Source organism: Amphiprion ocellaris, chromosome 21 (genome assembly GCF_022539595.1).
Source record: "Amphiprion ocellaris isolate individual 3 ecotype Okinawa chromosome 21, ASM2253959v1, whole genome shotgun sequence".
NCBI classification, from domain to species: domain Eukaryota; kingdom Metazoa; phylum Chordata; class Actinopteri; family Pomacentridae; genus Amphiprion; species Amphiprion ocellaris.
In genome coordinates this window covers 2,339,873-2,353,942 of record NC_072786.1, presented here as the reverse complement: position 1 = coordinate 2,353,942, position 14,070 = coordinate 2,339,873, and the positions used below count along the sequence as shown (strand labels likewise).

The window sequence follows — 14,070 nt, the reverse complement described above, 5'->3', positions numbered from 1 at the left end:
GTAGAAACTTAATAAAATTCTTACTAGCTTGTGAAGCTAGGAGGCTAGCTAGTTGTTGGGGGATTTAAGGAATGGCAGTAGTAGGTGTTTTTGCAGCTTTTGTTTTTCACTTCAAAGTTTTTAAGACACAAAAAAATACTTTTTTGATCATGATTTACAAAACAGAATAATTATAAACATGGACTAAAAGGGACACATTTAGCAAGAGGCTCCACCTGGTGGCACAACCAAACACTGCAGCTAATCTGCAATTAATTTTCAGACATGCCTCTGTCGTTATCTCTATCTGTCGTTAACCGTTACTGGTTAATATGTTTTTAACCGTTCGAATCATTATATGTCACAAACACAATTATATTGTACTACATTAGTATGTAGTTATTTCTTTAAAATGGAGCCATAGTAGTTGTTTTCACTTTAGTCCCACAGATATGCAGCGGAGTGAGACGTCTTGTTGTCGTTTTACTAACTGTGTTTTGCTCCAGGAAATGACGTCACAGCTCCTGCTCGTCTCTGACTGGAGGACCCCGGAAGTCCCCCTCTCTCTCCGCGGGCTGATGCAGCTGCTCTGCGGTCAGTTCGCTCTCCTCTCCCGGCTTCCTCCGCCTGTCTCCGGCTGCTCTGCCAGAGCTCGGCGCTGCTCTGCGGTCAGTCTGCTCTCTCTCCGGGGCTCCTTCCGACCTCTTCCGCCGCCGCTGCTCCGCCCCGGCCGGAGCCTTTCGCGGGAAAAATCAAGCATTGACGCCCCCAGCCAGCAGCGGAAACTCTGGTAAGAAGGAAAAGTTTAGTTTTTTATTGATGTATGAGCTGTTTATCAGTTTGTGCTTCCTATCGCCGTTAATACACCGTGTAGTAGCTGCTAGCGGCGGCTAACTGCTGCTGTATTGGATGCAATGGATGTGTTAGCATTTGTACCGGAGATGATAATAAACTAAATGGACCGGACACGTTTTAGAGCCACAGCGGCTCGTTTAAAGCAGCTATAAGTTCTCTGAAGCCGCTTTCATAACGTCCAAAGCCTCTTTTAACCATACAAGCAAACGATGTTCAGTCCATTGAACGATAAAAACTAATTCGTGGGGTTTTGCACAGGTGTCCGACGGTTTGTTTTTATTAATACACAGCAGCAACCTGGGAAATTATTGTAGTTTTTTTTTGTTTGTTTGTTTGTTTGTTTTTTTGCAAGTTTGGTGAAATTTTTTATGTTGTGTGTTAGAAGAGTGTTTTAAGGTGGAAGAAATATCTTGCAATCAAAAAAAAAAACTTTTAATTAAACCACCTGCTGCTCTGTGACCCGGATGTAGCTAATAACGGAACCATAAACTAGCTTGCTTCTTGCTAGCAGGCTAACGTTATCATGCTGAGACTTTGATGTAATGCTGCAAAGTTTACTTGAAATATAAATTTATGTTGATTATAAATCAACAGGAGGATTTTGAAGACTGTTTAACAGCGTTAAAGGACGGATATGTTGTGACAGTATTTTTGACATATATTAGTGCTTTTGCTAATTCCGTAGCCATTAGCATAAACATTAAACCCCTTTTCTGTTTTAATTTGGTTTGTAAAAGTTCCATATTGTCCCTCTTTTCAAAGTTTGAGCTAGATGAGTAGTGATTTCTTGATTTTTCTGTAGAAACTGAATAAAATTCTTACTAGTTTGTACAGCTAGGAGCCTAACTAGTTGTTTTGGGGCAATTTTACAGCTTTTATTTTACACCTGAAAGTTCTTAAGACACACAATACAATAAAATGTCAGATTATAAATCAGTGGAAGGCTTATAAGATTATTTGAGAGCATTAAATGACAGATATGTTGTGACACACGTGTTTATTGGTGTATATTAGCACTCTTGCTAATTCTGTAGCCAGTAGCATAAACTGTACATCCCCTTTATGTTTTGATTTGGTATTTAAAGGATCCATATTGTTCCCATTTTCAAAGGTTTAGCCGGATGAGTGTTGACTTTTTTTTTTTCTGTTGAAACTTAATAAAAATTTTACTAGCTTGTGAAGCTAGGAGGCTAACTAGTTGGTGGAAGATCTTGAGGAATGGCAGAAATGGCATTTAAGACACTTTTATACATCTTGTTTCATTTGACAGTTAATAAATATTCTTTTCACCATCATATATCATGAGAGGGGGGAGCTAACCAACTTAAAATTATTCTGATATGACAATAGTTGAATAACAGGTAAAATTATTTGACTTGTGGACACGATAAACTACTGGACAGGTAAAGGTGATTAACCAGGTAAAGTTCTGACCTTATGTTTTCTCTCTGTTCTGCACGTGCTCAGTAGAGTCATGCCGTCCAACATGGAGATCAAAGCTAAAGTTAGCGACCCCACGCAGTTCGCCAAGAAGGCCGCCGAGCTCAGCCAATCAGAGGGCACGATCATCCGGCAGCACGACACCTTCTTCAACTGCAGCCAAGGACGACTGAAGCTACGAGACTTCATGGTACAGAAAGAGATGAACGGAAGATTTAAATACGAGATGGTTTTTATCAGTTAGCTTCATAGTTCAGCAAAGAGATTAAACCTTAAAAGTTTGGTGTCGGAACCTTTTAGTTGTAAATCAGAACCAGTTGTACCCTGAAGACCTAAATGGAGTTTTTGAAGGAAAGTGTCAGGTTGGTTGTTCAGGGTCTTGGAGAATGTTCCACATTTAGATTTGGCTTTTGGCTTTGAACCAGTGTCAGACTTGGTTTACATGAGTTTTAGTTTAGTTTCAGACTTGGTTTTGGACTTTTGGACAGGATTTTGGTTAGTTTTGGACTGGTGTCTGGCAGGTTTTTTTATTTGGTTTTGGACAGGGCTTGGACTCAGTTTCGGATTTGGTCCCAGACTTGGTTTTGGACTCATTTTGACAGATTTTGGACTTGGCTTTAGACTGGTTTCAGTTTTGACATTTTGTTTTGGACAGGATTTTGTTAGATTTTTATATGGTTTCTGACTGATTTCTGGCAGGTTTTAAATTAATTTTAGACAGGTTGTGGACTCAATGCTAGACTTAATTTCATACTGGCTTAGACTCAGTATTGGCTTTGTCTTGGACAGGAATTTTGCTGGATTTGGACTACGTTTTAGATTTAATTTTGACAGGTTTTTGGCAGGTTTTGCCATTGAACTAGTGTCAGAATTGATTTACATGAGTTTTAGTCTAGTTTCAGACTTGATTTTGGACTTCTGGACAGGATTTTGGTAAGTTTTGGACTGGTGTCTGGCAGGTTTTTTTTATTTGGTTTTGGACTCATTTTGGCTGGATTTTGGAACGTTTTGGATGGGGTTTCACCAATTTTGGACTGTTTTTGAATTTGGTTCAGATCAGTTTCGAACTGGCTTGTGCCTGGTTTTGGACTTGAATTGATTTTGAAGCATCTTTTCGAACTTTCCTCAATTCTCCTGATGATTCATACGATATAAATTGACTCCATGATGCTGAGATCAGAACTCTGTGGATTCAGTCCGTCTGCTGCAGGACTCTTTGTTCTTCTCTTTATGACTCCATGATGTGATGAAGAAGAATCCAAACCTTTTTTATCTGGTCCACTGCTGTGATTGACTGGGTAGATATGAAGGTTTTGAACTCAGAAAGTGAACTGAGTCTGAACTGTGTCTCCACCTGGTGGCCGATTGAGGAAAAACACAGCAAATGGTCAGAAAAAAGAAAGTGTGGAGGCAACAAGTAAAGTCAATAATATTTAAAAACAAATCTGCATAATTAACAATTTAGAGACAAAAAATGTAAGAAAAAGCTCATTTTGTATACATGATATACATGAAAAAACCTGAAAAATCTAATTATTTGAGAAATAAAACAAAGAAATGAACAACATTTTATTCTGCGGTATAAAACTGATTTGTTTGTTTGTTTGTTTGTTAGAATGGGTCTGGTCAGCTGATCTTCTACGAGCGTCCCGACACCGACGGACCCAAACTGTCTCGCTACTCCATCAGTCCGACCAGCGACCCGCTGAACCTCCAGGTCAGACTCTGGTGTCATAAACATGCTAATAATAATTAATCATCAATGATCAATAATTATTGATGTGTGTCCAGACTGTGCTGTCTGACGCTCTCGGAGTCAGAGGGGAGGTGGTGAAGGAGCGACGGCTGTTTCTGATTGGTCAGACCAGAGTTCACCTGGACAAGGTGGAAGGACTCGGACACTATATGGAGCTGGAGGTAAGAATGATACACAATAATACACACAGTAATACAGAATAATATACAATAGTACACACAGGAATACACAGTAATATACAATAGTACACAATAATATACAATAGTACACAATAATACACACAGTAATGCACAATAATACAAAATAATACACAGTAATACACAATAATACACAATAATACACAGTAATACACACAGTAATACACAATAATACACAATAATACACAGTAATACACACAGTAATACACAATAATACACAATAATACACAGTAATACACACAGTAATACACAATAATACACAATAATACACAGTAATACACACAGTAATACACAATAATACACAATAATACACAGTAATACACACAGTAATACACAATAATACACAATAATACACAGTAATACACACAGTAATACACAATAATACACAATAATACACAGTAATACACAATAATACACAGTAATACACAATAATACACAGTAATACACAATAATACACAGTAATACACACAGTAATACACAATAATACACAATAATACACAATAATACACACAGTAATACACAATAATACACAATAATACACAGTAATACACACAGTAATACACAATAATACACAGTATTACACACAGTAATACACAGTAATACACAATAATACACAGTAATACACAATAATACACAGTAATACACAATAATACACAGTAATACACACAGTAATACACAATAATACACAATAATACACAGCAATACACAATAATACACAGTAATACACACAGTAATACACAATAATACACAATAATACACAGTAATACACAATAATACACAATAATACACAGTAATACACACAGTAATACACAATAATACACAATAATACACAGTAATACACAATAATACACAGTAATACACAGTAATACACAATAATACACAATAATACACAGTAATACACAATAATACACAATAATACACAATAATACACAATTATACACAATAGTACACAATGGTACACAATAATACACAACAACACACAATGATACACAGTAATACAATAATAATAAACGGACTCATTTGGAGCATAGTTCGACTATTTTAAGATGTTTTTTGTAGTTTTGGACAATTTTACAGTCACTGAAAGTTTTTGTGTTGTTTTGAATGATTTTTAGACATTCTGGACAAATTATGAGTGATGCTGGTGAATTGTTAAGTCCTTGTTGACATTTTTGGGTCGTGTTGAATGACTTTTTTTGGACATTTCGCGTCTTATTTTGTACAAAATCCGATTTTTTTTAAAGTGGGTAGAAGAATGGGGGGGAGACATGCAGCAACGGGCCGTGAGCGGGACTGGAACCCGAGCCGCTGCATCAGGAACTAGAGCACCTGTTCATGGGTCAAACGCTCAAACGCTCCCCAACAAAATGAATCATTTTGGACACATTTTGAGACATTTTTGTGTCATTTTGGACAACATCTGAGTAATATTGGACAATTTTTTGTCATTTTGGATGATTTTTGACACATTAAAGTTAATACCCATTTTGGACAAAGTTTGAAGATTTTCAGATATTTTTGTGTAATTTTAGACAACTTTAAAGACAATTTGGACACATTTTTCTAATCTGAAGCAGCTTTGCAGTAGTTTTTGATCATTTTTTAGTCATTTATTCACATTTCTTTGTGTCATTTTGGACAAAGAGTAATATTGGACGTTGTTTTTGTCAGATTTTGGTTTTTAATTGATGTTTTTAAATATTTTGTCTTCTGTTAACAAGTTTTGCTTAAATTAAGTTTATTATCATGTGTTGTAATTAATCTGCAGCTTGTCTGGTCGCTGAATGATGTTTATTTGTTTCTCTTCTCCCAGAACGACGGTAAACTTTAAAACTTGGAGGTTTTAGACAAAGAAAAAGTGACTTCTATGGTTTAACTGTCTCCTGTGTGAGAGAAACATGAACTTTCATAACCGTCTCATAAATATTCAGCTGGTGTCCCGTAAAGATCAGAACTCTGGTCTGTTGTGGAGCTTTCAGTGGGACTTCCTGATCTTCAGCAGCAGATGGAGGATTTATTTCTTCATCTGTTTGGAGAGATTCTCCCATCACAGTTTAACAAGGAAGAAACTCACATTTCATCATGAATCTCTTTGATTTAGTATAATTCTGAAATACAGAAGTGGATTTATCAATTAAGAAGACAAGAGCTGCAGAAATCAGTTTATTAATTACAGATTTTAATGATTGAAATCATGTTAAACACTTTGAAGTTTAGTATTATGTGTTTAATTACATGAAATTCAACAATTTTTGGGAGCTTTAGACAAAAAAAAACAGATTAAAGGACTCCAGGGTGTTGTTTTGGTCGTATTTTATCGCTTTATTAATGTTTCATTAATAAATAATGATTAGTTACAGAGATGGATGATTATAAATGGATGAGTTTTAAACAGTTTTTAAAACCATTTATGAGTAATTTTGGACATTTTTTGTTAAATTTTGAGATATTATGGGAAAAAATAGTGATTTGTGGGCAAAATTTGAGTAAAATTGGATAATTTGAATTATTTTTGAGTTGTTTTGGACAATTATTAAATCATTTTAAATATTTTATTTAAATATTTAGGACACATTCTGACTAATTTAGGACATTTTGAATAACTTTAGACAATTTTTAAGCAATTGTGGACATTTTTTATTTAATTTTGGATGAAATTTTGAGATATTTTGGAAAAATTATGACCCATGGACAAATTTTTACTACTATTTGACAATTATCAAGTCATTTTGTGTCATTTTTAGTTTCATTTTTGAACATTTCTGAGATATTTTGGACAAATTAGGAGTTGTGAACAAATTTTGAGTAATATTGGACAATTTCTAAGTCCTTTTAGGTTATTTATTAGATGTTTTGGGTAATTTTTAAGTCACTTTGAATGTGTTTTTTTAAAACATTTAAGGACAATTATGACTCATTTTGGACATTTTGGGTAACACTGGACTATTTTAAAGGAATTTTGGACATTTTCTGTTAAGTTTTGGATGAAATTTTAAGATATTTTGGACAAATTTCGGTTTGTGGACAAATTTTGAGTAATATTGTATAATTTCAATAATTTTTGTGTTGTTTTGGACAGTTTTAAATCTGTTTGAATGTTTTATTTAAACATTTAAGATAAATTATGACTTAGACTGATTAGAAAATTTTGAGTAACGTCGGACAATTTAGTAAATTTTTTGTTTCATTTTGGATGAAATCTTGAGATATTTTGGCCAAATTACGACTCGTGGGCAAATTATGAGTAATATTGGACAATTTTCAAGTTATATTGGGTAATCTTGGATGAATTTTAAACATTTTGGACAAATTGGAGTAATTTTAGAAAATTTCAAGTCATTTAGACAATTTGACATTTTTTGTTCCCATTGAAGGCAAATTATGAGTCATTTAAGACATTTTGAGTTATATTGGACAATTATCAAGTCATTTTTTCACATTTTTGTGTAATTTTGGGTGAGTATTAAGCATTTTGGACATATTTTGAGTAATTTTAGAAAATGATTGTCATTTTGAATGTTTTAACATTTAAGACAAATTACGACTTTGAGGACAGAGTTTGAGTTAAACGTCTTTCACCGTTTTTCTTCATGTTTTTTTCTCAGAATTTAAGTTTATTTGCCGGTTTGTTTACAGTGAAAGTGTCTCTGAGCTCATAAATCTGATGAACAGAATCAGAACTAAATCATCCTCATCAGCGTCTGTCTGCTTTTAACACTAATAAATCATTTATTTAACGATGTTCTACTTTATTGAAGGTTCTTCAGAGCAGCAGCTGGAATCGACCAATCAGCTGGTCCAGGTGTTAAACTCTTCACTGATTGGTTTGTTTGTTCAGGTGGTGATGAAGCCGGAGCAGACGGTGGAGGATGGACAGCAGGTCGGTTTAATCTTTTTATCTGTTTACCTCAGAAACATCCAGTCTGCTGCTGTTTAACTCATTTATATCTGAAATCTGACGTCTAAAGAGACGGGACTCAGAAATGTCTGTTAGAACGACGGAAACCAGAATTAAAGTGGAATTTCATTCACTGTTTGTTTCACAAAGATCAGAAAAACCTGCAGTCAACAGGTCCAGAGTTTTACCCCGAAGGTCCAGATTTGTTGATTAGATCATTTTTGAGACATTTTTGAAATTATGACTCATTTTGGACAAATTATGAGTAATTTATGAGTCCTTTATGACATTTTTGGGTCATTTTGGACAAATCATTAATAATATTGGACAATTTTCAAGTCATTTTGGACGTGTTTGTGTCATTCTGAATGATTTTTAAGCCATTTTCCACAAATGTTCAGTAATTTATGAGCCTTTTATACCATATTTTGGGCCATTTTAGACAAATTGTAATTGTTTTTTAAAAAAAAGTTTTTTGGACAGACACGTTACAACAAATTTTGGATGTTTTTCATTTGGTATTTGGCCAAACTAGGTGTCATTTTGGGCAAAATTACAACTAATTTTGAGTAATTTTGGGAAATTTCAGAGTAATATTGGACATTTTGACAAATTACGTCTCTTGTTGGACAGATTTTGAGTAAAATTAGACAGTTTTGAAGTCATTTTGGAGATTTTTTTGGGACTCAGCCAAATTTCAACTCATTTTGAGTAAAATTTGACAGTTTTCAAGTTATTTTGGACATTCCATTTTTGTGGTATTTTGATGTTTTATTTTAAATTATTTGGTGTATATAGATTAAAAACGGACAATCTTTTTTAGAAACACCAGATCACTCTCCCCCTCTGTATTCTCCGCCTCACTGACCACTGCACTGTCCATCTCCCCTCCCCCATCAATCAATAACCCCACTGACCTCATCAACCACTACAATCATACTCTCTCTTCCTGTCTTGATCAGCTTGCTCCCCTCAAATCCAAATTAGTCACTTTCTCCCACTCTGCTCCATGGTACACCCCCGAACTCCACCTCATGAAAGCCCATAAACGACAGCTGGAACGTCTTGTCAAGAAAACAAACCTGACAGTTCACCGCCAAGCCTACTCCGACTTCCTCCAACAATACAAAGACGCCCTGAAATCCGCACGGTCCACTTTCTACTCTGACCTGATCAATACCAGCTCCAACAACCCCAAGTCCCTCTTCTCAACTGTCAATAAACTCCTTGCCCCCCCGGACACCGTCTCAAACTCGTTCACCACTGACAAGTGCAACCTATTCCTCTCTTTTTTCCATAACAAAATCATCTCCATCCACAGCAGCCTTGTCACCTCTCCCACCTCACTTGATCCCCCCTCTCCTCCACCAAACCCTCTGAACTTTCCCCCCCTGGCCCACTTCTCGCCCGTTTCCCCCCTGGACCTGCCCAAATTCATCACTGGAACTAAAAACTCCACATCCTGCCTGGACCCCATCCCCACTGACCTCCTCAAAAACTGCCTCCCTGTTATCTCCCCCCTCATCTCTAACATCATCAACACTTCCCTCAGTACTGGCTGTGTCCCCTCACCCCTCAAGCTCGCCTCTGTCTCCCCCATCCTCAAAAAACCTGGTTTGGATCCAACCTCCCCTCACAACTTCCGGCCCATCTCCAACCTCCCCTTCTTATCCAAAACATTAGAACGTGTCGTCGCTGCCCAGTTGAAAACTCATCTCACCTCCAACAACCTGTATGAAACCTTTCAATCCGGATTCCGCTCTCATCACAGCACTGAAACCGCTCTCCTCAAGGTCACCAACGATCTCCTCCTCTCCTCAGACTCCGGACAAGTCACCATCCTCATTCTTCTCGACCTCTCTGCAGCATTTGACACAATCAATCACTCCATCCTCCTGTCCCGCCTTCAATCCTCCATTAACATCACCAGCACCGCCCTCACCTGGTTCACATCATATCTCACAAATCGACAACAATTCATCAAGGTCAACAACTGCACATCCGCCACCGCCCCCCTGTCCCATGGTGTCCCTCAAGGATCAGTCCTTGGCCCCCTCCTCTTTATCCTGTACCTCCTCCCCCTCGGCAACATCATCCGCCGCCACAACCTACACTTCCATTGCTACGCCGACGATATCCAACTCTACATCTCCACCAACACCACCGCCACCACCACCCTCCCCTCTCTCTCCAGCTGCCTGGCCGACATTAAATCCTGGATGAGGAAAAATTTTCTCCTGCTAAACTGCGACAAGACTGATCTCATCTTTATTGGACCTAAATCACTCACACCATTTCCCCACTCCCCCATTACCATTGATAACACCACCCTATCCCCTTCTGCTCACATCCGCAACCTCGGTGTGATATTTGACAGCAACCTCACTTTTGAACCCCACATTAATCAGATCACCAAAACTGCCTATTTCCATCTCCGCAACATCGCCCGTCTCCGCCCCTTCCTCTCCTTCTCAGCCGCCGAAACCCTCATTCATGCCTTCGTCACTTCCCGCCTTGACTACTGCAATAGCATTCTCTTCGGCTCCACCTCCAAAGTTCTCAATAAACTTCAACTTATTCAAAACTCTGCTGCCCGACTCCTCACCCGAACCTGTTCTCACGACCATATCACCCCCGTCCTGCAGAACCTCCATTGGCTCCCCATTTCACACCGCATCCAGTACAAACTGCTTCTCCTCACCTTCAAGTCCATCCATAATCTTGCCCCCTCTTACCTTACCGATTTGCTCCTCCCCTACACCCCCCCCAGGAATCTCCGTTCATCCCACACAAACCTCCTTTCCATCCCGCACAGGACCAGCCGGCAACATTGGGGGGACAGAGCCTTCGCCATTGCCGCCCCCACACTCTGGAACTCCCTCCCCCATGCCCTCCGTGACTGCACCAACCTCACCACATTTAAATCCCTTTTAAAGACTCACCTTTTTAGATCTGCTTTCCTTAAGTGATTCTGTATTTTATCTTGAACTTGTTTTACTACCTACTGATTTTAATTAACAGTTTTGTTTTATCTTATTGTATTTTATGTACAGCGTCTTTGAGTTTTTGGAAAAGCGCTTTATAAATGAAATTTATTATTATTATTATTATTATTATTATTAATCTACTTTACTGCATATTTAATGGTGTTTTAATGCTCTTCAGGTGGCCGAGGGTTTGATGCAGCAGCTCGGAGTTTCTAAAGAAAGTCTGGTGACCGGAGCTTATATGGATCTGCTGCTGAAGGGACAAAAGGAGGCATAAAACTACCAGTAATCAGATTACAGCAATCAGATTACAGTCAGTAAACTCAGTAGAACTCAGAAAACACATCTACTCATAAAACTAACTGTAATCAGATTACATTGAGTAAACTAGTAGAACACAGAAAACATGTATTAGTGAGACTAATCTAGTAGTTACACTGTAATCAGATTACATTCAATAAACTCAGTAGAAGACATAAATCAACGTGTATTAGTCAGTAATCTGGTAGTTCCACAGTAATCAGATTACAGTAATCAGTCTGAAAGTTTCTTTGAAATGTTTCTTTAATGTGATGTAAATTTTGATGTTTTTCTAAATAAATGAACTCAGAAAGTTTCTGGTTTCTGTCTGGATTCAAATGAAAAATTTTTGTTTACATGAAAGTCTGAAATCCTGACGGGTTTAAGAAGAAAAACATCCTGATGTTTTTTATTAACTGGTCCACCAGGTTTCTGTTCTTATTAAGGATGATTTTAAGATAAACAAAGATGGACAGTTTTCTGCCATTTTGGATGATTATTCAGTCATTCTGGACAAACAATTTGTAAACATTTTTATGTCATTTTGAATTTTTCCGATGTTTTGGACAAGTTGCGTCTTGTTTTGGATCATATTTTAAAATCATTTTGGTCAATTTTTGAGTCATTTTGAGTCCTTTATGACATTTTTCAAGTCATTTTGGACTTTTTAAAAGTCATTTTGGACAATCTGACTTATTTTGATCAAAATTTGAGTATTTGAGGATAACTTTGTGTCATTGTGGCCAAATTTTGAGTCATATTGATAAATTTTTGAATGCTTATTCACATTTTTTGGGTCATTTTGGACAAATTCTGAGTCATTTTAAACATTTTTGTGTAATTTTCAATGACTATCATTTATGACATTTTTTGAATAATTTTGGACTAATTGTCAGTAATATCGGAAAATTTTCTGGTTATCTAGGATGTTTTTGTGTCATTTTGGATGATTTTTAAGACATTTTGGACAAATTATGACTTATTTTGGACAAAGTTTTAGTAATATTGGGCACATTTTTAATCCTTGTTGACATTTTTAGGGTCATTTTGTAAAAGAGAATTGAACTCAGTTTTGTGTTTTTGGATTCAAACCAAAGATTCATTAAAAGCAGTCTGACTTTGTTTAAATCCTGATGGGTTTTACTGTGACGCAAGTTTAAGTTTGAGAAAAAAAACATCAGACTGGTGGTTATTAACTTGTCCACCAGGTTTCTGTCCTTCTTAAAGGAAGTGTTTCAGTCTTAAAATACAGAAATGTTCTTCCGCCTACTGGTTTAATGATGAATGTACCTTCAGCTTTGTGCGAACGCTTCCTGCAGTTCAGCTGAAAACTCCTTGAATTTTCATCACCAGACTGTTGGTCTCAGTCCACTTGTTAGCAGCTTCACAAGTTCGCCGAGTAACGCAGAATTTTTTGCTTTTTGCAGAATCTCTTTAGAACCAGCAGTTTACTTTTAGTGAATTTTTATAACGACATAAAATTTTGACGAAATATCACAATTTTAAGCTCAGGTTTGGGTAATTTTCCCAATGGAGCCGCGCCTCACGGATGATGAGTTCAAGGACTGTTGGAAAGTTGGGAATCTGACTTTTTTTTCTGTTTTTACAGATTCTGACCCTGATAAAGTGTCTGATTTTGGCTATTTTTAACTTAAAGACAACATTTATTTCCTACCAGATGGTGTTTTTCAGGTTTAAAGAGAAAATGAAAGCAGCTTCTGGATTAATAATATATTTTCTGTGTCTGGGGAAATAACAGAGCTGCATTTGGGAAACACCTGAACGCACCTCAGACTCACGTTAACAGGTTTCCTAATCTCCTGCCGACGTATGGTTGCCATGGAAACTAGACACCGGGTCGGCGCGGAGCCTGAAATTAAAATGTAAATCCCAAAACGCAGATCAAATCCACCTCAAACTTTTATTATTTTCTATCTGTCGGCGCAGAAAAAGGAAAAATCCCAGCGAGAGGTGAAGAACAGTGGAATCAAACGTGTTTTAATCGGCTGTAAATCACGTCTCTGGAGGGAAACTCTGCTGACAAGTTCTCTGGTGAAGGTCTGAATGTGGTTCTTATGGTTTTTACAGAGTTTTAGAGCAGAAGTTAGTCCGTCCAGCAGAGGGCGCTGCAGCTCTAACACTCCAGACCTTCAGGTTAAAAGCTTCTCATAGTTTCTCATCGGTTTCGTACTTTTTTTTGTTGCATCTGCAACATGTTTGGTTTTATTTATGTGCGTGTTTTAGAAGACAAATGTGTTGTCGCGGACGTTGTGTAGATTTAACTCTTTGTAGGTTTTTTTTGGGGGGTTTTTTTTTTTACAAAAAGTTGTCTTTTTGTGTAAGTTTTGTCTATTTTTTGTTTTGTGTCTCTGTGGTCATTTTGTGGTCATTTTACGTCTCTTTGTAGTCTTGTGTGTCTTTGTTGTCATTTTGAATCTGTTTGGTTATTTTGCGTCTTTTTGTAGTCTTTTGTGTCTCTTTGTTGTCATTTTGAATCTCTTTGTGGTCATTTTGTGTCTCTTTGTGGTCATTTTGTGTCTATTTGTGGTCATTTTGTGTCTCTTTGTGGTCATTTTTAGTCTCTCTGTGGTCATTTTGTGTCTCTTTGTGGTCATTTTGTGTCTCTGTGGTCATTTTGTGTCTATTTGTGGTCCTTTT

General features: G+C 37.0%; 1 protein-coding gene across 2 annotated transcripts; it reads left to right on the top strand.

Moving 5' to 3' along the window:
* Positions 1-473: 473 nt before the first annotated feature.
* On the top strand, positions 474-11,728 carry LOC111568283 (uncharacterized). 2 transcript variants are annotated; one of them, XM_023269863.3, is made up of 6 exons: positions 474-769; positions 2,302-2,464; positions 3,890-3,991; positions 4,066-4,191; positions 8,066-8,107; positions 11,291-11,728. In XM_023269863.3, exons 1-6 carry the CDS (start codon positions 489-491, stop codon positions 11,387-11,389), a joined length of 813 nt encoding a protein of 270 aa, XP_023125631.3. In that variant the 5' UTR covers positions 474-488; the 3' UTR covers positions 11,390-11,728. The 2 variants fall into 2 exon arrangements, with proteins under 2 accessions (XP_023125631.3, XP_054862784.1); XM_055006809.1 differs by having other exon boundaries at positions 631-769; positions 2,305-2,464.
* The last annotated feature ends 2,342 nt before the right edge of the window (positions 11,729-14,070 follow it).

What these genes read in the sequence shown, in the direction of transcription:
- LOC111568283 (XM_023269863.3), top strand. Translation starts at nt 489, where the DNA reads ATGACGTCACAGCTCCTGCTCGTCTCTGACTGGAGGACCCCGGAAGTC. An exon ending in AGCCAGCAGCGGAAACTCTG is followed by an intron (nt 770 to 2,301) that starts GTAAGAAGGAAA and finishes GCACGTGCTCAG; the next exon opens with TAGAGTCATGCCGTCCAACA. An exon ending in CGGTGGAGGATGGACAGCAG is followed by an intron (nt 8,108 to 11,290) that starts GTCGGTTTAATC and finishes AATGCTCTTCAG; the next exon opens with GTGGCCGAGGGTTTGATGCA.